A 23,085-nucleotide genomic window follows, 5' to 3' on the forward strand; every position below is an offset into this window, starting at 1 on the left:
TTTACAGAAGATCAGCATTAACAGACGATAAAACTGTAATGTCTATAAAGTCGATGAATCATCATTGTGTAATTTAGATAAAATACGATTCTTAATCGTGTTTAAAAATAATTAAATAATAATTGTATTAATAACCCAGTGAGCAAGCTGTAGGCAACTGTGGCAAGGAACACAAAACTCCATAAGATGTAGATTAATGGAGAAAAATAACCTTGGGAGAAACCAGACTCACTGTGGAGGCCAGTTCCCCTCTGACTAACATCATGAATATAATGTAAATATTACTTATGTATAGTTAAAATCATGGTTTAAAATTATTAAACTAAGTAAGTGTTAAGGGTCAGTGTTTAAACATTGATTGTGTTTGAACTGTAAGATTAATGACCAATGTCTTTGTAGTCCATCTTGATTAATTGCAGAAGTTCACATAGATGCAATTGTCCTTGATAATGGGCTGATGAAGGCTTTTGTTGGCAATAGTTAGTCTATGCATTCCATTTCAAGATCGTAGTCCATCAATAGACCGAGGTGATGCAGGTTGGAGTTGGCATCAGTTCATCCTCTTAAGTCCATCACAATAGACTGAAGTGATGTTTAGCAGGCACCGGCCGCATTTAGTTATCATCATTCAGCGACATGTAGCAGTGGAGTCCAACACGAAGCAGGAATGTAGCTGGATCCAGCCGGTTCTGGTGACCTCAGGACAGGAGTCCCGAGGTTGAGACATGGAAACAAATAAAATAATATAAGCATAGATGCCATTAAATTTATTGCAGAGTTAGAGATCATGCTCAATGTTTCTGGTTTCTGGTTCCGGCAGACCCAACTAAAGCAGCCTAATTGTGGGTTGGAGGATAAATTAGATGTATGCCTGGCTAAATAGATGAGTCTTTAGTCTAGACTTAAACTGAGAGTGTGTGTCTGCATCTCGAACAGTGTTTGGGAGACTATTCCATAGTTTAGGAGCCAAATATGAAAAGGATCTACCTCCTTTTGTGGATTTTGATATTCTAGGAACTATTAACAGGCCAGAGTTTTGCGATCTTAATGAACGTGTTGGAATACAGCGTGGTAGAAGATCACTTAAGTACTGCGGAGCTAGACCATTCAAAGCTTTGTTTGTAGTTAACCAAATTTTTTAATTAATAGGAAATTTAATAGGCAGCCAATGTAACGATGATAAAATGGGGCTAATATGATCATATTTCTTGGTTCTTGTTAGCACTCTGGCTGCTGCATTTTGAACCAATTGAAGTTTATTTATTGATCTTGCTGGACATCCTCCCAGTAATGCATTACAATAATCTAGTCTTGAGGTCATGAACGCATGAATTAGTTTTTCGGCATCAGCAACAGAGAGCATGTGCCGTAATTTAGCAATATTTCTTAGGTGGAAGAATGCTGTTCTACAAACATTTGTATTCAAAGGACAAATATAACACCTACGTTCTTCGCTGTTGAAGATGATGTAACAGTACATCCATCTAGAGTCAAATTATATTTTAGTGGCTTATTTTTAGAGTTTTTTTGTCCAATAATTAGAACCTCTGTTTTGTCAGAATTGAGTAGAAGGAAATTTCTGGCCATCCAATCTTTTATTTCATTGATACACTCTGCTAATTTTGAGAATTGTGAAATCTCATCAGGTTTTGAAGAAATATAAAGTTGTGTATCGTTAGCATTGCAGTGGAAACTTATTCCACGATTCCTGATAATATCTCCCAGGGGAAGCATATACATGGAGAAATGCAGAGGCCCTAAAACTGATCCCTGTGGAACTCCATATTTTACTTTTGTTTGGTTTGACATTTCCTCATTTACATAGACAAAGTGGTAGCGGTCTGCTAAATATGACCTAAACCATGCTAATGCAACTCCACAAATTCCAACATAATTCTCCAGCCTATTCAAGAGAATGTCATGATCTATCGTGTTGAATGCAGCACTAAGATCAAAAAGCACTAGAAGAGAAATGCACCCGCGATCAGATGATAAGAGCAAGTCATTTGTAACTCTGATAAGTGCAGTCTCTGTACTGTGATGAGGCCTAAATCATGATTGAAATTCTTCATATATACTATTTCTCTGTAGAAATGAACATATTTGGGAGGATACTATATTTTCTAGTATTTTTGACATAAACAGGAGATTTGAAATCAGTCTATAAGTTCTCCAGGATCAAGTTGTGGCTTCTTAATAAGCGGTTTGATAATTGCCATTTTAAAGTTTCTTGGGACATGTCCTAAGCATAGCGAGGAGTTAATGATATTAAGAAGAGGTTCTCAGATTACAGGAGATACCTCTTTTAAGAGCTTAGTTGGTATAGGATCTAACAAACAAGTTGTGGCTTTTGATGTTTCAATAAGTTTTGTTAGCTCTTCATGACCTATGACAGAGAAAGATTGAAGTTGCACGTGAGGAAAATTATTAGGCACTGTTTTCTGAGGTGCTATGGCAGATGATTGCATAATTCAAATTTTATTTCTGATTATTTCAATGTTATCTGTAAAGAAATTCATGAAGTCATTACTCTTGAGCTGTGACGTAATATCTGGTTCTGTTGAGGCTTTATTCCTAACCAATTTAGCCACAGTGCTGAATAAACATATAGGATTGTTGTGGTTTTTTTTCTATGAGTTTACTAAAATATGCTGACCTGGCAGCTTTTAGTGCCTGTCTGTAGCTACAGACACTTCCATGAACCACGAAATACTTCTAATTTTGTATTTTTCCACATGTGCTCCATTTTCCGACCTGCTCTCTTGAGAGCATGAGTGTGATCATTGTACCATGGTGCAGGGCTTATTTTTATCATTTTCTTTAATCGAAGTGAGCCACAGTATCAAGGGTGCTAGAGATGACTGCATTTACATTTTTTGTTATTTCATCAAGTTCTTCTGGGCTTTGGGGTTTATTGAGTGTATGAGATAGATCAGGAAAATTATTAGTGAAGCTATCTTTAGTGGTCGAAAGAATAGTTCTACCTGAACGATAGCGTGGTGTAAATTGAGTAACATTAGTTGATTGCAGCATACAAGAGACGAGGTAATGATCCGAGATGTCATCGCTCTGCTGCAGAATTTATCAACATCAACATCAACTCCATATTAAATAATTAAATCTAGCGTATGATTATTGCGATGAGTTGGTCCTGTTACATTTTGTCTGACTCCAAGAGAGTTGAGAATATCAATAAATGCTAATCCCAATGTATTTACATTATCTATGTGAATGTTGAAGTCACCAACAATTAAGGCTCTATCTACACTAACTACAAGATCTGATAAAAAATTAGCAAATTCACTAAGGAAATCAGAATAACACCCAGGTGATATATACACTGTAGCAATGGTAAAAGATGACAGACATTTTTTATTTATATTTGACGGTGTCACATTAAGCATTATTAGTTGAAAAGACTTACATTTATATCCTGTCCTCTGTGTAACACCAAAAACTTCACTGTAAATTGTAGCAACACCTCCTCCTCGACCCTTCAGACGAGGCTCATGTTTATAACAATAACCTGGGGGAGTAGATTCATTTAAACGAATATATTCATCCGGTTTAAGCCAGGTTTCAGCCAAACAGAGCGCATCCAATCTATATGATCTGTAATCATTTCATTGACAATTAGTGCTTTGGTAGAAAGAGATCAAATGTTTAGTAGCCCTATTTTTATATGATGTGTATTTTTAATTTGTTTGTTTTGTTCAAGTTTGACTTTAATCAGATTTTTTCTAAATGATTTAGTGAGGGTATTGTGTTTCGTAGTTCGGGGAACAGACACAGTCTCTATGAGATATCTAGGTGATACAGGCTCTATGTGTTGTAGTTTATGTGACACTCCTGGAAACATAAACAATTTGATTTAAAAAAATCAGACATTCTATAGCTTGGTAAAATTTAAAATGTAAAATTTAAACTTGGTTCCACTGTCCTCATATGTACACATCAATTTGTAGGAGAACTATTTGCTCTAGAACACATATTTATTTATTTTTTGCATGTTGTTTTGGCTACCAAAAAGCTATTGAACATTTCCACCATTATTTACCATGAAAAAAAGATATAGTTAATTGATCACATGTTGAACTTTCCTTATGCCCAAAAGTGGGGCATGTTGTCACACTATATGGGGTAAGATGTCACAGTTGAAACTGCCATTAAACAGCCTAGGCTTTTCACCAAAATGTAATCTGCAAAACAATAATAAAACATTTCATTATTATTATTATATACATTCACCGGCCACTTTATTAGGTACACCTGTACAACTTACTTATTCATAAGATTATCTAATCAGCCAATCGTGTGGCAGCAATGTAATGTATAAAATCATGCATATATGGGTAAGGAGCTTCAGTTAATGTTCACATCAACCTGTGTAACTGCTGATCTCCTGGGATTTTTAAGCACAACAGTCTCTAAAGTTTACTCAGAATGGTGCGAAAACAAAAAACATCCAGTGAGCGAGAATTCTGTGGACGGAAATGCCTTGTTGATGAGACAGGTCAACAGAGAATGGCCAGACTGGTTCGAGCTGACAGAAAGGCTGTGGTAACTCAGATAACCACTCTGTACAAATGTACTGAGCAAAATAGCATCTCAGAATGCACAACACATCAAACCTTAAGACGTATGGGCTACAACTGCAGAAGGACCATAGTGTTTCTAATAATGTGCTCAGTGAGTGTATCTTGATATATTTTAGCACTATACCTTATATTTATTGATAAATAACTATATATTCATTAAATATAGTACACACACAGTCGCTTAGAATGAACACTGATGATGACTCAGAATACATCGGAGCCACTGAAGCACATCAGTGTCTTCCTGGGCCATATTATTTCCAAAGATCTTGGAAAGGACATCATCAGCATATCTATTTTTTTAGGAAGGGCACAGAAGCCAATGTGCTTTCTGCACAATCCAATTACATTCAATCTTTCTCTGACAATGTGATTTTTAACACTGTGATCATTATGTACATTCCTACCAGATTAATCACTGTCTGCTTTGGGCCGTATTGGTTCACTGCGAGAGGAATGTGAGCCATATTACAGAAGCCCTGTTACCTGTGCCCAATCATTGAACCATACAACTCAGGGACAACGAAACAGGAAACAGGGCCATCATTTAATAACCACATTTACGGCCATAAATGACCTTTTGCCATATTCTGTTGCTTTTATCTACCCTTTCTCTGGAAACTATAAAGCTATATTGATTGATTCTGACTACTTCTATTTTCTCATAAATTCTACAGCATTTCTGCACAAACAACACCACAAGTGGTTACTCTTGACTTTTCAGATGTGTATATTTGCACTACTTGTTTTTACACCAAATTCAAATGTAAACATACAACTCGTTTAACAAAATTGTCAAAGACACAGAAAGACTGGAGGAGAACGACATTCAAAATTTTTTAATTTATTAAAATACACATCAGTCGTGACTCCAGTACTTGATTAGTTATTTGCGAAAAGATTTGTTTGTGTTAAAAGTGTAATTTTCTGTGAGCGGGGGCTTTTATATATTACAGAAAAACATCAATGCAGTTATGTTCTTGAGTTTTCTTTGTTATGAAGCCCAGCAAGCTCCTGAATGGAGACAAGAATACAAATATCAGAAAGGAAGAAACACAAAAATATGCATTGCAATAGACGCCCTAATGGTAAAAAGGTCTTAAACCAGCCTTAGCTGGTCTGGTTTGCTGGTTTTAGATGGGTTTTGGGCACTTGTTAGCTGGTCATGGTGGAGGGTCAGCTGGCTGACCACTAAACCAGCTGAAAACCAGCTTGGCCAGTCTAAGAGACAAGCTTGAGGGGGGCCTAGATATCTCAGCAAGTAAAGACACTGACTACCACACCTGGAGACTCTAGTTTGAATCCAGGGTGTGCTGGGTGACTCCAGCCAGGTCTCCTAAGCAACCAAATTGGCCTGGTTGCTAAGGAGGGTAGAGTCACGTGGGTTAACCTCCTCGTGGTAGCTATATTGTGATTCGCTCTCGGTGGGGCATGTGGTGAGTTGTGCGTTGATGCTGTGGTGGATGCGTGAAGCTTCCACACACGTTATGTCTCCAGTAATGCGCTGAACACGTGATAAGATGCACAGACTGACGGTCTCAAATGCGGAGGCAGCTGAGATTTGTCCTCCGCCACCCGGTCCACCACCGAGTCACTACGCAACCACAAGGACTTAGAGCGTGTTGGGCATTGGGCGTTCCAAATTGGGGAGAAAAAGGGGGAGAGAGAAAAAGAGAGAAGCAGTTATTTTCAGCAGGGTGGACATAACACAAAAACATTTCTGGTAAACAAACAAAAATTGTGTTGGGGAAGCATGAGGGCTTGTCCTCTGGCATTCACTTCCTCCGGAGAAACAAAGAGAGCTGAGAGTTTAATAACTCTCAGCTCTCTTAAAATAGTAAACACTCACACAAGTGCCTCTATAACTGTGTTTAATCCACATATACAAGATGAACACATTGCCAAGGGAACATGTCGTCTTGAATTAATTTTAACAAGCAATCTGTGATGGTGACATTTGGTAGACACAGCATGATTACTGCACATCTGCTGAAGCCTGTCATAATTTATTCATTTAAGGTCAAAAGTAACATGTGCACCACAGGTTTATTGGGTAAGTTTGAGACACTTGAGGGGGTAAGAGAAAACATTTTGGGGAGAACAGCTGAGAATGAAGGCTGTCTTTCTGCCCACCTTTGGTCACCCACAGCAACCAAAACATTTATTATTGCAGTCACATACAGTACAGTCACACAGTACGTGACTCATGGCATTTAAACGAGAAAGCTTCTGACAAGGAAGAATAAAGTGATTATAGTGATGATGTTGTTAAAGATGAAGTTTGAAAAGATGTGGTGGTCCATGAAAAGATTTTTGTTTCTTGTTTTACTAAGCACTCAGATGGAATAAGTGAAAGGGGACGTGTCTACTAGGAGAATTAATGTAGAATCTGTAAAACTGTGTTTTTAGATATTTGAAAAATATTTAAATGTGAAAATATGTTGATAAATCAACATTCTGAATCTGAACAGATGGTTTTGAAAGTATATCATTTTGATACAGTATGACGACACAGAAGACATTCATGAGTAAATAACGCCCCCATGTGTACAAACTGAGATGTTCTCAGAGATTAGCTAAATAAAAGTCCCCTTTTGTCGCCCAAGTATTTCCTCAAAACTACGTATAATTTTGGTGCGTTTGGTTTTTCCTTGCAACATTAATTCACAAATACATTTAAATCTACTATCCATAAAAAAGTAACAGGTTTTTCTTAACCACCCTGTTCTTTTTAAATATTTGCTGACATTTCGAAAGCTGGTGGTTAAATTAACTGGTTAAAATATTTTCCTAATAATCAACAACCTTTGGTTTCATATTCCCAGAGAAATTTGTAATAAATTGGGAGGATAGAATTTTTATTAGTTGTGATTTCACTCCCCAACATCTCTGTATAAAACTATCCCAGTTTCACCAGCAAGTCTTGTTGTACTGGAAGCTTTTATACAATCATAATTTCATGCCATGTAAGACCCCAATATGGAATAAAAGCTATATCGCAATAAGAAATAAATCACTATATAATAAGGACTGGATGGAGAAAGGTATGTGGTCGGTGCTTCATTTAGTCAATAGCAGAGGATGTTTTATATCATATGAGAATTTCTGTCTTAAATATGATATAACCTGTAATCGGAACACATTTAATTCTATAATCAAAGCTATACCCGACTCTATTATATGTCTAATCAAAGGATTCTTTTCAAATTCTAATCCCAACACCCTGTCTCCCATCACTTTTAATTGGAGGTTGCAATGTCAAAGAAACTAAATTTCCAAACAAAACAATCAGAAATATGTTTGATAACATTTTATTCCCTACTGTAGTTTATAGAAACTTTATTTCACAATTTTTCTCAAAAGAAACAATTTACAGGTTACGAAAAATTTATTTGAAATTCCCATTAACTGCCAAAGCTAAGGAAATCCATATCAAAATTGAAAACAATGTTTATCTTTCCAGTGAATTTGTACGAAAAAGATTTGAAATTGAAACTAATTGTGTATTTTGTGATAATATTGAAACTACTGATCATTTATTTGTCCATTGTATGTATAGATGCTTTATGACTTGATATTCATGAGTGACTTTACCCAAAGGTTTCTCTTCTTGGAGTCTTCTCTCATAAGGACATTGTCTGTGGACTTGTTATAAACAGCAGCAAAGATGATTTTCTGGTTAATAACATACTTATTCTTGGTATTTTATATACACAAATCTAAATATTTGAAAGTGAAAACCAGGTTTTCTGTATTTCACAATTTGTTTCTGTCTTATACAAATGCCCTTAAAATGATAAAAGTAAAAATGCAAAACAAAAAAACTTTTTGATATAATAGAAGAATGTGATTTGAAAAACAACCCCTAGCTTTTTGGTTGCATATATGTATTATTATTGTTATTATTATTATTATTATTATTATTTTTTTTATTTATTTTTTTTACATGTAATGCACTTTTGCACCTGATCTCATTGTTATATTGCAATCCGATTTTTGCCATATTGTTTGTACATGACATTGATCTATTTAAAAAATAATAATAATAATAATCGAAAGCTGGTAGGAAGCGACTATTTAGCAGAGACGCCAAACGGTCAACGGATGTAGAACGGAAGCCCCGATTTGAAAGTGAAAGAGACAATCGCCTTCGACATGAAGACATCACTTGTCAATCGACTCGACCACGCGCATGCGCATTGGCTATAAAAGTCGGGAAATTGTGTTTTGTAGCGTAATCTAAGGAAAAGAGGCACAATTTATGATACCGGAATTGCCATATTTTACGGTTGATTTTAAATATGTGCTTTTATGGTAATGTTGACGAAAGATTTTGGAGATTTCGGTCTTTCCCCATTCAAGTAGATAGGATTTGCTCTTGTATGCCGCTTGTTTATATAGAACAAGCTGACGGGAGCTTTCCAAATATGGCGCCGGGTGGACTGACTTTCTAAAAAACCTAGGTGGGAAGCGAGCCAGGTCTATGGAGATTCTCCATGAATTATATTTGTTGAAACAAATAAGGGTGAGGGTACAGTTTTTGTGGGTACCTGCACATGTGGGTGTGAAAGGGAATGAGGTAGCAGATAAGCTGGCAAAAGAAGCAGTACAGGATACAAAAGTGGAAATAGATATACCATAGTAGATCAGAAATCAAAGCAATAGTTATAAAGGAAATGTTTCAAAGATGGCAGTAGTATTGGGATACTGAAACTAAAGGTAGACATTTGCATGCAATACAGCCAAAAGTAGGGAAAGGAAGGCATTCTAGTACAAATAGAAGAGAGGAGAATATTTTATCAAGACTTAGACTGGGGCAGGTAGGGGAGGTAGTGGTTAGAGTCTCTGGTTCATGGTCACAGAGGGTGGCAGTAATGCACGAGTTTTGTTGCGATCTGCCATAAAAAAAACGAGGAAGAAGAAGAGCCAGGGCTATCTGACGTCACTTCCTAATGATATACTCATTCTGGAGTTCAGGGCTGCTGAGTATATTATTCTTAAAACAGGTAATTTATACATGTAACCTCAAATAATTGACATGCAATTTAATTACTTTAAGCCGAAATTTCAGCTCCCCGTCGGATCTAATTAGTTAATGTATTTCTGTCTGAAATTACAATGAATCATTGTAGCACATAGCCGATTATGACCATAGCAAAAGCAAACGACATTGTTTAGTCATTGTTATTGTGTCTCCCTTAATAGAGGGATACATGTTGTTTTGGAAACAGCAGTAAGAGTACATGTTAAAGTAGTCGTTAAAAGCATGTTGTGATTTCCCTTTTAAATACCTCCAGGACGCTACAAAGTATGTAATGTTAGCCGTTACGTTTTTGTCCATGTAAGACCTCTAATGGGTCACTCTTAGTTCGAGTCAGAGTCCTGCTTTTGATAATACAGCTTTACATATATTAATTCAATGATATAGTATGCTTATGTGTAGAGACACCGCGCATGCGCGGAAGTGATTAGGACCAACGCATTAAAGCTTCTCTATTATGTTTTTGACAAAAGTGCAACGAGCGTTTTGTCCGAGCTGTGTCGTTTCTTCTCTCCACAGACATGAGGCTGTGTTTGGTATTAGCTGTTTCACTGTTGCCCATCCTCGTGGCAGTTGTTCATGGGGCTGAAAAGAAGAAACTTCAGATAGGAATCAAGAAAAGAGTGGACAACTGTCCTATCAAGTCTCGAAAGGGAGACGTGTTGAATATGCATTACACTGTAAGTCAAGTTAGCGATGTCTTAATATGTCTGAAAGGGATATTTCACCCAAAAATTACAACTCAGTCATCATATACTCAACCTAATGTTGTTCTAAACATGTGACTGGAACTCATAGAGGATGATAGGCAGAATGTTAGTGACTGACAGTTTCAGTCACGATCCACTTTCATTGAATGGAAAAAAGATGCACTGAAATTGAGTCTCCTTTTTGTTCCATGGAAGAAAGTCACAGGTTTGGAACAATATGAGAGTGAGTGAATGATGACAGTGTTTTCATTTTTGGATGAACTATCCCTTTAACTCTGTATTTTCCCCTGCAGGGTAAACTGGAGGACGGGACAGAATTTGACAGCAGCATACCGAGGAATCAGCCCTTCACCTTCACTCTTGGCACTGGACAGGTTATCAAGGGCTGGGATCAGGGTTTACTGGGGTGAGCGGTATTTCATTTGTTGATGACTTCTTATATATCAGACAGGATTAGGATTTAAAGATTTGAACATAGAATTACGTAGTCTAATAAATACGATTTAGCAGATTAGATTTAAGAGCTGGTGCTGAACTGTGATATATTAGCTATGGGCTAGTGGTTTGCAAATAGACTCAGGTTTGTTAGGATTCGAGTTGATTTCCTGTCAAAGTTTTAAAAATGAAAATTGGAAAATTACAAAAAATAAATAACTTAATACTGTTTCTCTTGTCTCCTAGAATGTGTGAGGGTGAGAAGAGGAAACTGGTCATTCCCTCTGAGCTTGGTGAGTATGTTATGAACATTTTGGACAGAATAATTCTCAAATTGTACTGTATTATAATGTAATGAATACTATTAGTTTCAAAATGTCAAATGATGTTTAGATCATATCTTCAGTGTGTCTGACTTGTAGCATTGCTCTTCTAAACTACAGGTTATGGTGACAGAGGAGCACCTCCTAAAATTCCAGGTGAGATGCAACATGGTCCTCTCGGATTAGTTTTAACATGCCGATCACAAAAAAGTAAAAAAAAGGTTTTTAAAGCTGAAGTATGTTACTTTTTCCAGTGTTAAGTACTTTCTTATATCACAGACAACATACACTCACCTAAAGGATTATTAGGAACACCATACTAATACTGTGTTTGACCCCTTTCACCTTCAGAACTGCCTTAATTCTACATGGCATTGATTCAACAAGGTGCTGAAAGCATTCTTTAGAAATGTTGGCCTATATTGATAGGATAGCATCTTCAGTTGATGGAGATTTGTGGGATGCACATCCAGGGCACGAAGCTCCCGTTCCACCACATCCCAAAGATGCTCTATTGGGTTGAGATCTGGTGACTGTGGGGGCCATTTTAGTACAGGGAACTCATTGTCATGTTCAAGAAACCAATTTGAAATGATTAAAGCTTTGTGACATGGTGCATTATCCTGCTGGAAGTAGCCATCAGAGGATGGGTACATGGTGGCTATAAAGGGATGGACATGGTCAGAAACAATGCTCAGGTAGGCCATGGCATTTAAACGATGCCCAATTGGCACTAAGGGGCCTAAAGTGTGCCAAGAAAACATCCCCCACACCATTACACCACTACCACCAGCCTGCACAGTGGTAACAAGTAGGGCTGGGACAACGATGACGTCGACGCAAAAAATACGTTGACGCAAAATATGCGCGTCGATTCGTCGGACCCAAAACAAAGATGGCGGCGCCAGCGACTAGTAGCAACACGAGTGGCTCCTCAGACTATCAGAAGTGCAAGGCGGCATGAACTCGTTCCTCTAAAGTATGGGAATTCTTTAATTTAAAAGGAAACAATTCCGTGATATGTCGTCTTTGCAAAATGGAGATGGCCTTCCATTCTAGCACCACGGCAATGCACCAGCACCTTAAGAGGCGCCACCCGGTTGCAGCTGCAGATGACAGAGCACCGTAAGTTTTTTTTCAACTCCCCACTTTGCACTCGATGTTGGAGTAGGCTATAATACGTTGTCGACACCTAAAGTTTTTGCTTATAGCTATTAATAATGCGCTTATAGCTATGAATGTCGTGAAAAATACATAGAGGACACTGACAACGCGCTGACAGACAGGACCAAGCAGGTAACATTTAATAAAGTCTCAACTTTCATTCAAGAAAATTAAACCATAAATAGGCCTACTATTTTGTGGCTCTTTAATGTGTCGTGACAGATTGCCTCAGTTAAAGCTGCTCGTGAACCGATCATCTTTTCCTTGGTTAATTTATAGCATCAAATAGCTAAACATGAATGTAGCCTACATCAGAAGGACTGTTGTTTTAACCGCGGAAAGATGTCAGTACAGTAGCCTACAATCCATTATTCAAATTCAAATCCACCGACGTTAATCTTCTCTCTCCTGACTACTTTGTCGGACAAAAATGGTGTATTATGATTGATTGATCAGATCGCCAGTCAGTCAAACTCCCGGCAAATGTTTATTTTTTTTACATTTTATACACCCCCACCCCAGATGAAACCAGTATTACCGGTGTTGTCACAAGTCGATTAATCGAATCGAAATCGAATCGGACTGAAAAAATGAATCGTTAGATTGATCGATGCATCGAAAAAATAATCGCTAGATTAATCGTTTAAAAAATAATCATTTATCCCTGCCCTAGTAACAAGGCATGATGGATCCATGTTCTCATTCTGTTTACGCCAAATTCTGACTCTACCATCTCAATGTCTCAACAGAAATCGAGACTCATCAGACCAGGCAACATTTTTCCAGTCTTCAACTGTCCAATTTTGGTGAGCTCTTGCAAATTGTAGCCTCTTTTTTCCTATTTGTAGTGGAGATGAGTGGTACCCGGTGGGGTCTTCTGCTGCTGTAGCCCATCCGCCTCAAGGTTGTGCGTGTTGTGGCTTCACAAATGCTTTGCTGCATACCTCGGTTGTAACGAATGGTTATTTCAGGCAAAGTTGCTCTTCTATCAGCTTGAATCAGTCGGCCCATTCTCCTCTGACCTCTAGCATCAACAAGGCATTTTCAGCCCACAGGACTGCCGCATACTGGATGTTTTTCCTTTTCACACCATTCTTTGTAAACCCTAGAAATGGTTGTGTGTGAAAATCCCAGTAACTGAGCAGATTGTGAAATACTCAGACCGGCCCGTCTGGCACCAACAACCATGCCACGCTCAAAATTGCTTAAATCACCTTTCTTTCCCATTCTGACATTCAGATTGGAGTTCAGGAGATTGTCTTGACCAGGACCACACCCCTAAATGCATTGAAGCAACTGCCATGTGATTGGTTGATTAGATAATTGCATTAATGAGAAATTGAACAGGTGTTCCTAATAATCCTTTAGGTGAGTGTATGCATAGACAACTATAAGTAAGGCATTTGTAGGTTAATTTTCTCAAAAACTGTAAACACTGTCTCTGTGTTCCTAAAAATGTCTGTTTGTTTTGAGAAATCTGCTTGGACCCACCCCAACTACATTACTCAACCAATAATGTGAGTTTGGGGTGGGTTTGTCTCTTTGTTTGACTGACAGATGGGGTGAATTCAGAAAGTTGTTTAAAATTCCATTCGGTAGTGCTAGTGTGGCAGAAATTACGTACTTCAGCTTTTAGATAAAGTACTGTTATTACAAGGGTATTCTGTGAAATAGAGTAGCGTGAAAAAGTACCATGTAAACATTATGGTATATGGTTCAGTGACATGATGGTGATTTATTTATTTTTTTTGTCCGGATCTAATATTAAAAACAACCCCCATTAAAAATGTAGTTCACACAAAACAATTTCTTGTATGCACCTATACTATGATGAACATGTTCAAACGTCATTTTGATATTTGTATTTTTCTGGGGTTTAAAGTAAAAAAATTCCAAGTGGTGCAACCGTCTGAATTCAGTGGGGGGAAAAATCGTATTTAAAGCTGAATTTCTTGAAAATGTTATGATGGATAATATTTTGTTATTATTTCTTTAAAAAGTTAAGCAGAATTTTTTTTTTTTTTTTTCATATATTAATATTTTTAAAACGGATGTCCACCAAATCAAAGTCAGGTGGTGTAACTAATATTTAGGTAGCCATTCTGTTGTCATGTTACAACCCCCCCATAAAATAGAAAAGATCCCTTTAGACCCTCATTACTGTGTGACATTTAAAAAATGGTCAGATGTTTTGACGTTATGAAAAGTATTTGAAATGTATTTCAATACTTTTTATATGATGTATTATTCCACTATTACTACACATTTGTTATGTTATTAAATATATATTTTTTAATTTAAGAAAAAGCTTTTTAAGGGATATTAAATTCTCGTCAATTACTCACCCCCATGCCATCCCAGATGTGTGACGTCTTGTCTTCTGCTGAACACAAAGATATTTAGAAGAATATTTCAGCTCTGAAGGTCCATTTAATGTCCTTTAATTTTGGTCCTTTTAAAGTAATGGTGATTTTCAAGCTCTGAAATCACAAAAAGGAAACATAAAAGTAATCCATATGATTAAGTGGTTTAATCCATGTTTTCAAAAGCGATATTATAGGTATTGGTCAGAAACAGATCAATATTTAAGTCCTTTTTTTACTATAAATTCTCCTCTCTGCCCAGAAGGTGACGATATGCACAAAGAAAGTGAATCGCCAAAAACAAAAGAAGAATGTGAAACTTAAGTGGTGATTTATAGTAAAAATATTCTGTTTCTCACCCACACTTATCATATCGCTTTTGAAGATATAGATTTAACCACTGGAGATTTTAGATTACTTTTATGCTGCCTTAATGTGCTTTGAATCTTTAAAAAGTTGGTATCCATTCACTTGCATTGTATGGACCTACAGAGCTGAAATATTATTTTAAAAATCTTTGTTTGTGTTCTGCAGAATAAAGTCATACACATCTGGAATGGCATGAGGATGAGTAAATGATGAGAGAACTTTAATTTTTGGGTGAACTATCCTTGTAAGAAAATGAAACCAACATGGACACAAATATATTGGACAAACTTATTTGTCAACTACACATATAAATATGGTAATTATTAAGTACCATGGTATATATGAATGTACCATGGTATTTTACACTGATGCCTTCCATGGTACTACAATATTTTCACTGATACTTGAGATAATGGACAACTTGTCTTACAAAAGTTCAATCTAAAGGAAATGTGAATTCTCAGGGTATTATTTACTTATATTTTAAAATAATTTCATTAGAATTTTTTTAATGCCTGCTTTATATTTGGAATCACATGTAACTTAACCTGTCCTCAGCAAGAGGTCACAATGTTAAACTGCTAAACAAAGTGTTTAAAAATGCAACAAATTCATAAAAATAAATATCAAATGAAAGGTAGGGGGATCTGTAAGATATCATACAATACATATTATATTTTCCATAAAAAACTGCCTATCAAAGTTATGTCCTCTCTTTGCATCAAATCCAATCAGAAGTCTTGTCAACTCCATCAATCTCATTATTATAATTTCTGTTAAAATCAATTTTGCCATTTTGGTTTAGTTTATAGAGGCATCTTCAACTGAGTGGGTAAAAATGGCTGCAGTTTACAACACCTGGTTAAGATGGAAAAATATAAAATGTTGTCAACAATTATCAGAATAGTATGAAAACAGATTAAAAAATATATATATATATATAAAAATTGAACAGATTTTATCACAACTCCTTTACTGAACAATATTATTAGATAATTAAAGACTTTACACTTGTTGGTTGAATCAAATTAAAATGGCACGCTTTATGGTATTACGTAAGTAATTTTGGTAAATGACAGTAAGTTGCAAGTTACAAATTAACTAAATGTCAATTTTCAGAAACTTTTTTTTTTTTTAATAAAAACCTGTTCTGTTACATCGTTCGTTGGCTGACATCTTTGTCTACAAATACATCCATTTCAAATTAATTTAGTTTTAAAAACTCATTTTAAACGTTTTGCCCCTTATCTCAAGAAGCAGTGTTTAATATTTTTTGCGAGGAACGGTCTCATAATATTTGCACACTAATAAAGTGTGTAAAAGGTTAAAGCTGGTCTTTATTTGTGTGATCGGTACCATATTACTCACCTTTGATGTCTCTTAATCTGTAATTAAAAAAGTGGACAGAACACAAATAGAACAGTCTCACCATGTTAATCTTTGTTTTTCCACTAGGTGGCGCCACACTCATCTTTGAAGTAGAGCTGATAAGCATTGAGAGAAAAGCTGAGTTATAGTGACAGAATTGTGAGCCTGTGTGTCTTGAACATTTAAAATCAGTAAACTTGTAGCTGCACTCTAAACTGCTCTACTGTTATCTACCATACCTGCATAGTTGTTAAAGAAATGGGTCTCGGAAGCAAAATCATTCCAGCAATCACACTCGGTTTTCATTCCGTTTTTTTGTTTCACTTTCAAACAGCATAACACACAGCTATTCAGACATGTATGTAGCACCATTCTTTAATTGAGAGTCTTACTACACATATTTGGTTGTGAGAGTGCACACAGTACAGTTTATATCATTCCAACAAGTTCTGATCAGTAAGAGATGCATTACTCATTTCTTGTTCACTTGAAGTTGAATAAACTTTTTATTTACAAAAGAGATTCAGGCTTTGAACATGATTTTGCACTGACCTTGGCCTATGTCACCCAAGCAATTCTAGTATCTTCATAGCAACATCAGTATTCGGTGCACTTCATGTTTTTGTTTTCTCATAAATATTAGTAAAAAACTTGATATAACAAATTGACGAATTCACTCCATTGAACTAATTAATGCTGTTAAATTGCTTGGCCAAATGATTCTTAAAAGCAATAGTACCAAGCACAAACATGTTTTCCTAAAAAATGGAAGATTAAAAATGGCTTACAAAACAATTTGTGCCCCCATCCGCCCATCCTACTTTGGCAACACTAATATCTGACACCCTATCTAAAACAAACGCCATCATTTTCAGCTTTGCTCTTATGAAAGACAACAGCAGTAAGACTGAAAAAAAAGGGGGGGGGGGAATTCTGCTTTGTTCTAAATTTCTACTCCACTACAAATACATCAAGCCATGTGGCTCAGAGAAAAGTGTATTAGTGAACTGTAACATCAACCATTCCACAACATTTGATTCGTTTCTCTAAATCACTATAGGAAGTTTAAGCTAAAGGGACACTAGCACACACTCTACACATAATATATGCTGAAACAGTACTAAAACAAATTAAAACAGTTGGGTTGGTCAACCTGCAGCTGAGATTGGCTTGGCTGGGCTCCTATCGTTTATCTCTGTTTGACAGACATTGTGGTATTGTGGTTGGGTCTGTATGCCTGCATCTCTCCTCTGAGTTTGGAGTAACAGATTTGTTTTATGGTGGGGTGAGATGGTTTGACCTCATGGTGTCAGCTCACCCTTCTTCTGGGGAGTGCTGAGTTTCTGCATACCTCGAACTTTCTCCAGCAGTGCCGCCACAAAGTCCTGCAAATAATGAACAATTCAAGAATTATTCTTAGTTGTTTTATTGGCGTATGTATGATTTCAGTTGCTGATAGCCTGTCGTTCTCAATGTTAATCAAGGAGAACGATACACCTTAACTTTTTTTGTCAGATCACATTTATATTTCATGCCAAATCAAATTTGTCCATTAGCAGACACTTTAATTCAGCAGAAAAAAACAAAAACTCTGTGCCAAGACACTTGCTGCACTGCAGCGACACACAGATGCACTGTTGCTGCTTCCAATTTGAATACTCTTACCCGTTAACATGGGCGGCAGAAAAAATACGCTATGCCCACACTTGCGACGTGTACCAGGCCTTAGATTACAATAACTGTAAAATGTTCAGAATATTTTGATTACAAGTGGTTTTGTTATGCTGCTCATGCTAGTTAGTGAGATAATATGCACAGACTTTAACAATCTGCCTATATCTGGTTTGCTTTCACAGTCGCTTGAGTTTTTTTTACATGGATGTGCACGCTTTAGTATTCCGGGTTCAATACAAGTTAAACTCAATTAACAGCATTTGTGGAATAATGTTGATTTATAAGTGAAGCATTTACAATGAGGTCAGTTCATAAACATTCAAATACATTGTTTCAAAAGTATAGCCACGAGTCGTTAACAATTAAAGCTGTTCAGACAGAATGAATTCTTATGCAAAAAAAAAAGCTAGATGCAGCACAATGAACAGAACACAGGTGCCTCGTTTTTAAAGGTTAAAATTATTTTTAAATTGACACTGTGTCTAAAAAAAATGCGGCATTCCAGCATGAGTTGCTAAAAACACAGCAAGATACGATGTGGATGCTAATACATGTTTGGTGTGAACGGCCCCTTATGCATGTTACCATGATTTTAGTGTAATAAAAATAATTTACTGCCATTATGTCATCATGAAGTTTGCATATAACTTTACATACGTAAGTTAAAGTACATGATTCTAAAAAATGTTTTTCAAAAGTACTATTTTTTTATTTATTTTTTTTTTAATGAGGACCAAATGTGCACCTTTAAATTAAGCATAATGTAATGCTGAGTGAATCAATGGCTCATATAAAAATAACACCGCATTGAAGCGCATTGCTACTGCTATTAATATTCAAAAGGGACTTACATCATTAGGTTTGTAACAGTCAACCAGCAGCATCTGAGTAACAAAATTGGAAATAATTAATTCAGAGTTTCTCACACTAATTTACTGCTTTTTCTCCCTCCTAACTACATGCACCAATTAAGGCAGAAATATGATGTAAAGGGATGAAATGGGTCAGAGAAATGGACTGAAAACCCTCCATTTTCTAAAAATAAAATCTTCTGCTAAAATTTCAGCTTTCAAAGAGAGCTCACTACTGTACAGGCAGAATTAATGTAAAACCACCTGCATTTGAAATGTCAGAGGGATACTAGAAAGCAAGTCTAGAGGAGGGAAAATCTTCTTAGGGGAGTAATGAAGCAAACAAGATCAAGCAGATGTATTAGATGTTTATTAAACCTTCACTCGAATGGCTCTCTCCACATCGCTGGAAAGATCCAACAGCTCATCCACATCTATTTCCAGCTCAGGAACTTCATCCTCCTGTAAAATACAGAGACACATATTAATGGGGGCTCCTGTAAAAACTAGCAAAAATGTGAATCATCTTCAAGCCACAGAACAAAGGTAAGATCATAAACTAGAACAACAGGCAAACATCTTTTCTTATCCAAGAAAAGATCATGCAGTCATAGGGACTTAGTTAGTATGACCTCATAACTATTATTTGCATGTCCCAGAAATATCTGGCCTTTGTCCATGACATCCTCTCTACACAACAGTTTGGGCTGTGTCTATGTGTATGTTTGTGACCATATCAATTTCCATTCACTTCCAGTCTTTTCGCTCTATAAAAACAAGCTGTCTGATTACTTCTTGGATTAATAGAGGGGACACAGAAGGCCCTCTGAGGCGAGACAAGTCCATCCGTCTGTCCATCCATCCACCCATATGTGTTCTGAAGACAACGCAAGTCTGCTGCTGTAAACATTTTTTATTTTTCCTCCAACGTGTGCTATTGCAGTCTTTGGGAAAGCAGGTCTGTTATTAAACTGTTCACGCAGACCTGTATTTTGGAGTCGCTGTAGAACACTACAGCTGACCAAAGGTGCTCCTCTGGACTGATAAATCAAGTACAAAGACACTTTTATTTGCCTTTACCCTGGGGTGGGTAAATGTCATCTATTAATCAATCACCCAGTAAACGAGGTAATCAGGTTTACAAACCAATGCGGTATTGTATCTGGAGAGACAGTGGGACTGGGACTAGCATAACTGTACTTTAAAAACATAAATGAAGAACAGAGGGACACTTTATGAGAAAATATACACTTCATTGTAAAACATAGCCTTCAATGGCTCTACAATATTCTTCAGTGGGAAGAAACTTTTGAATGCAACAGACAAAATCATGTGACAAAATGTGATTTGAGCCAATGGTGAAAAATAAAAGTCAATTAAATTGGGTTATGTTGTTTGTGACTGTACAATGTTATTCAAAAACATTTTAGTTTTTGCTTTGGGCTATTGTGATTTAAGTGTACTGTGAGACTGCAGCAATATAATGGGCAAGTTCTCCTGTCAGATCACAATATAATTTAACCTGTGGGATTTTGATGAAATTTCACAGTTCTATTATAAGGGTGGCTGTATTGTCTTTACTCTCCCGTTCAGAGTGTTATTAGAATACCACCGTTATGCATGCTGGACTCTTTCTAATGATCTGAAACCATCTGTCAATGGGAAATTTACTGAAGTCCGTAAGCATTCATTGAATTCAAATGGATTTGTGTGCTCTTTAGTACCTCAATCAGACAAAATGGTGAGGGTTCTCAAAGACAGATTTTAGCTCAGGATGAGGCTGGGTTGAAAAGAGCATTCAGGGGGGAAAAAAAATCTAATTTAAACAGCTTCCTATTCTTACACTACACATTATCTAGGTCAGATATATTAGCCCTGGAGGTTAAGTCAAGTTTCAAGTGAAGCATGCTTTGCATGTCTGAACAGATGACATCACAATGGCTAGAGGGGTAATTCTGTCAATCCCAGAGGGCTGAAAAGGAGACCAAAAAATAAAATAAAAAATCCTCCAATGTCACCTATATATGTGCAATAGACATTTATACTGTAAATCCTACTGAGTGCTATTCTGGTTTTTGTACATTCTGCAGACATATTTTGGAATTGGGGTGACATTTCTTTGTTCATGCAACATCCTCCCATTGCCTAGATTTGTGTGACATTTAACTTATGACACAAGCTCACTTACTGATGAAATATGAAGGGATGCATCATGGATGAAGGACACATTGGATGGTTAAAGCTATTTCACTCTTTTCACCTGCACAGGTTCACCTTTGTTTTAAGGCTTTGTCTGTACTCATATCATGCCACGCCCTTCCATGTGTGAATGCATAAAAATAAATGATAACATCGATTTAAAATAATTAAAGCATGACAGAAACAGCTAAAATATATATAATAATGCCATGCTGCACTGAATAACCACCAGTTTATTATGGCATAGCAACTATGGCACAATAAGGACATAACAAACGAGGAATACCGGTGCTCGAGCATGGAAAAGAAAAGACCTGTCATTCGTCGCGACAAAAGAATTTCATACGACCAAAGCAATGACAGTGTTATTTATCCTACCTCACAGTCGTATAGATTCATCAACTGGCTAACTATCCACTCTTCCAAATTCAGCCGCCTCCTTAATTCTTTTCTGTCATATTTGACAGTCACGCGCCCTTGCTTCTGTGGCACTTCTTCTTCGGTACCGGGTGGTGTTTGAAAATAGACCCGGGGTTGAGGTGTCGTTTCCGGACTCGTTACCGCTGCCATTGTCCCTGTTAAAAAAGCTGAGGTGGGTTTAATGTCTTAATTAATTAGAGCATCAATTCAAAGACAGAGCTGGTCTACTAATGTTCCGCCATGTGCACATCCATGGCATGTTTAGCAAAAAGTGCCGGCCCCCTTTCTTAAATGTAACAGACCTTCAAATTGCAAGGAGTCCGTAACCGTAGGTTGATATCAGACATAAAATGAAGTTAGAAAACAAAAAACCTCATCAGACTAATCAGTGTATAGGAAGTGGCTTCATCAAAGTCCATCTTCTTCAGATCGGTCCATCAATTATCACAGGACAGCTTGTGGGAGCCTCCAAGTGTCCGCGCTCAAATGCCACCATGCCAATGCCTCCCTTTAAGCTTTATACAGGCTGAAATGCACTGACCAATAGATAATATCAGCTCTTAACGTTATACTTAATCATATCAGGCATAAATACTATTATTTTCAGAATAGATATTATACAGGCATTTTATGCCCCCCAACAGTCATGCCACCCCTCTTTTCTCCATCTGTGGACTATTCCATCCAAATTAAATATCCTTTGCCTGTTTCTCCATACCGGCTCACACAGCGTGTATTGCCAAATGACCCTCTGACTGTCTCCTCATTTCCTCGTAAAATTGGCTCTTAAACTCAAACAAACCCTTGTGCTCTAGCAGTATTTGAATTGGCCTACTAGATATTATAACCTGCAATTGCTACCTTATGGAGCTATTTTACCTGATCTTACCCATAAAAATATTATTTGTCAAGTAGCCTAAATTTAGCCAGGTTAAATAACATTTTTGATTAGAATAAAGCTAGATCATTTAGATGCTACCACATGAAGCTACACTGTAAAAAGTGATAACCCAATATTGTTTTCCTAGGGCAATTTTTAGCTGATCTAACCCTTAAATAGTTTTGTTGATGTAACCAAATGTTTTTTTTTGTTACTTTTTGTTGCCAAGGACCCTTAAATATGATGGCCCCTTGCAAGGACTCCCCTGATAGCACATGTACAATACCCGTCTACTTGATCAGTGTGTTTACATCTGGAACACTTTTTTTTTTTTTTTTTTTTTACGTTGTTTGCTCATCTGCAACATGTCTATAAAAAGTATGTCAGTAAGTATATCTGGTATGTCAGTAAGACATTAAGCAGATGTCTTTGAGACTTTTATGATTTAGAATGTTTGTAAATCTGATCTTTTTAAGATGTTAGGCAGATGTTAATAAGATTGTGATGCTTTCCAGATGTATCTAAAATAGACTTCTCAGAGATGTGTGTTTGCTAGTTGGGCCCTTTCTTAAACTATAAAATATATATGAGCCTATGTCCTACAAATATTTTTATCCTATTTTATTTCCTTTCAAGAAAATGTGTATTCCTCTCAGTGTTTTTATTTCTCTCCAAAAAATTAATAAAATA

General features: G+C 36.7%; 2 protein-coding genes across 4 annotated transcripts; one reads left to right on the plus strand and one right to left on the minus strand.

Annotated features, from left to right (window-relative positions):
- The first annotated feature begins 9,519 nt into the window (after positions 1-9,519).
- Positions 9,520-16,893, plus strand: LOC127628230 (peptidyl-prolyl cis-trans isomerase FKBP2-like). The gene is made up of 6 exons (XM_052105000.1): positions 9,520-9,604; positions 10,159-10,319; positions 10,643-10,755; positions 11,031-11,077; positions 11,228-11,263; positions 16,459-16,893. The coding sequence occupies exons 2-6, from the start codon at positions 10,161-10,163 to the stop codon at positions 16,518-16,520; spliced, it is 417 nt and encodes a 138-aa protein (XP_051960960.1). The 5' UTR covers positions 9,520-9,604; positions 10,159-10,160; the 3' UTR covers positions 16,521-16,893.
- Positions 16,894-17,043: 150 nt separating this feature from the next.
- LOC127628232 (protein phosphatase 1 regulatory subunit 14B-like) lies at positions 17,044-21,957 on the minus strand. Of its 3 annotated transcripts, none has more exons than XM_052105002.1 (5): positions 21,818-21,957; positions 21,474-21,670; positions 19,275-19,358; positions 18,897-18,929; positions 17,044-17,756 (listed from the first exon to the last, which is right to left on the minus strand). In XM_052105002.1, the coding sequence occupies exons 2-5, from the start codon at positions 21,663-21,665 to the stop codon at positions 17,673-17,675; spliced, it is 393 nt and encodes a 130-aa protein (XP_051960962.1). In that variant the 5' UTR covers positions 21,666-21,670; positions 21,818-21,957; the 3' UTR covers positions 17,044-17,672. The 3 variants fall into 3 exon arrangements, with proteins under 3 accessions (XP_051960962.1, XP_051960963.1, XP_051960961.1); XM_052105003.1 differs by having other exon boundaries at positions 21,474-21,682; positions 21,818-21,954; XM_052105001.1 differs by having other exon boundaries at positions 21,474-21,957.
- Positions 21,958-23,085: the final 1,128 nt, after the last annotated feature.

This window comes from Xyrauchen texanus, chromosome 34, assembly GCF_025860055.1.
Source record: "Xyrauchen texanus isolate HMW12.3.18 chromosome 34, RBS_HiC_50CHRs, whole genome shotgun sequence".
NCBI classification, from domain to species: domain Eukaryota; kingdom Metazoa; phylum Chordata; class Actinopteri; order Cypriniformes; family Catostomidae; genus Xyrauchen; species Xyrauchen texanus.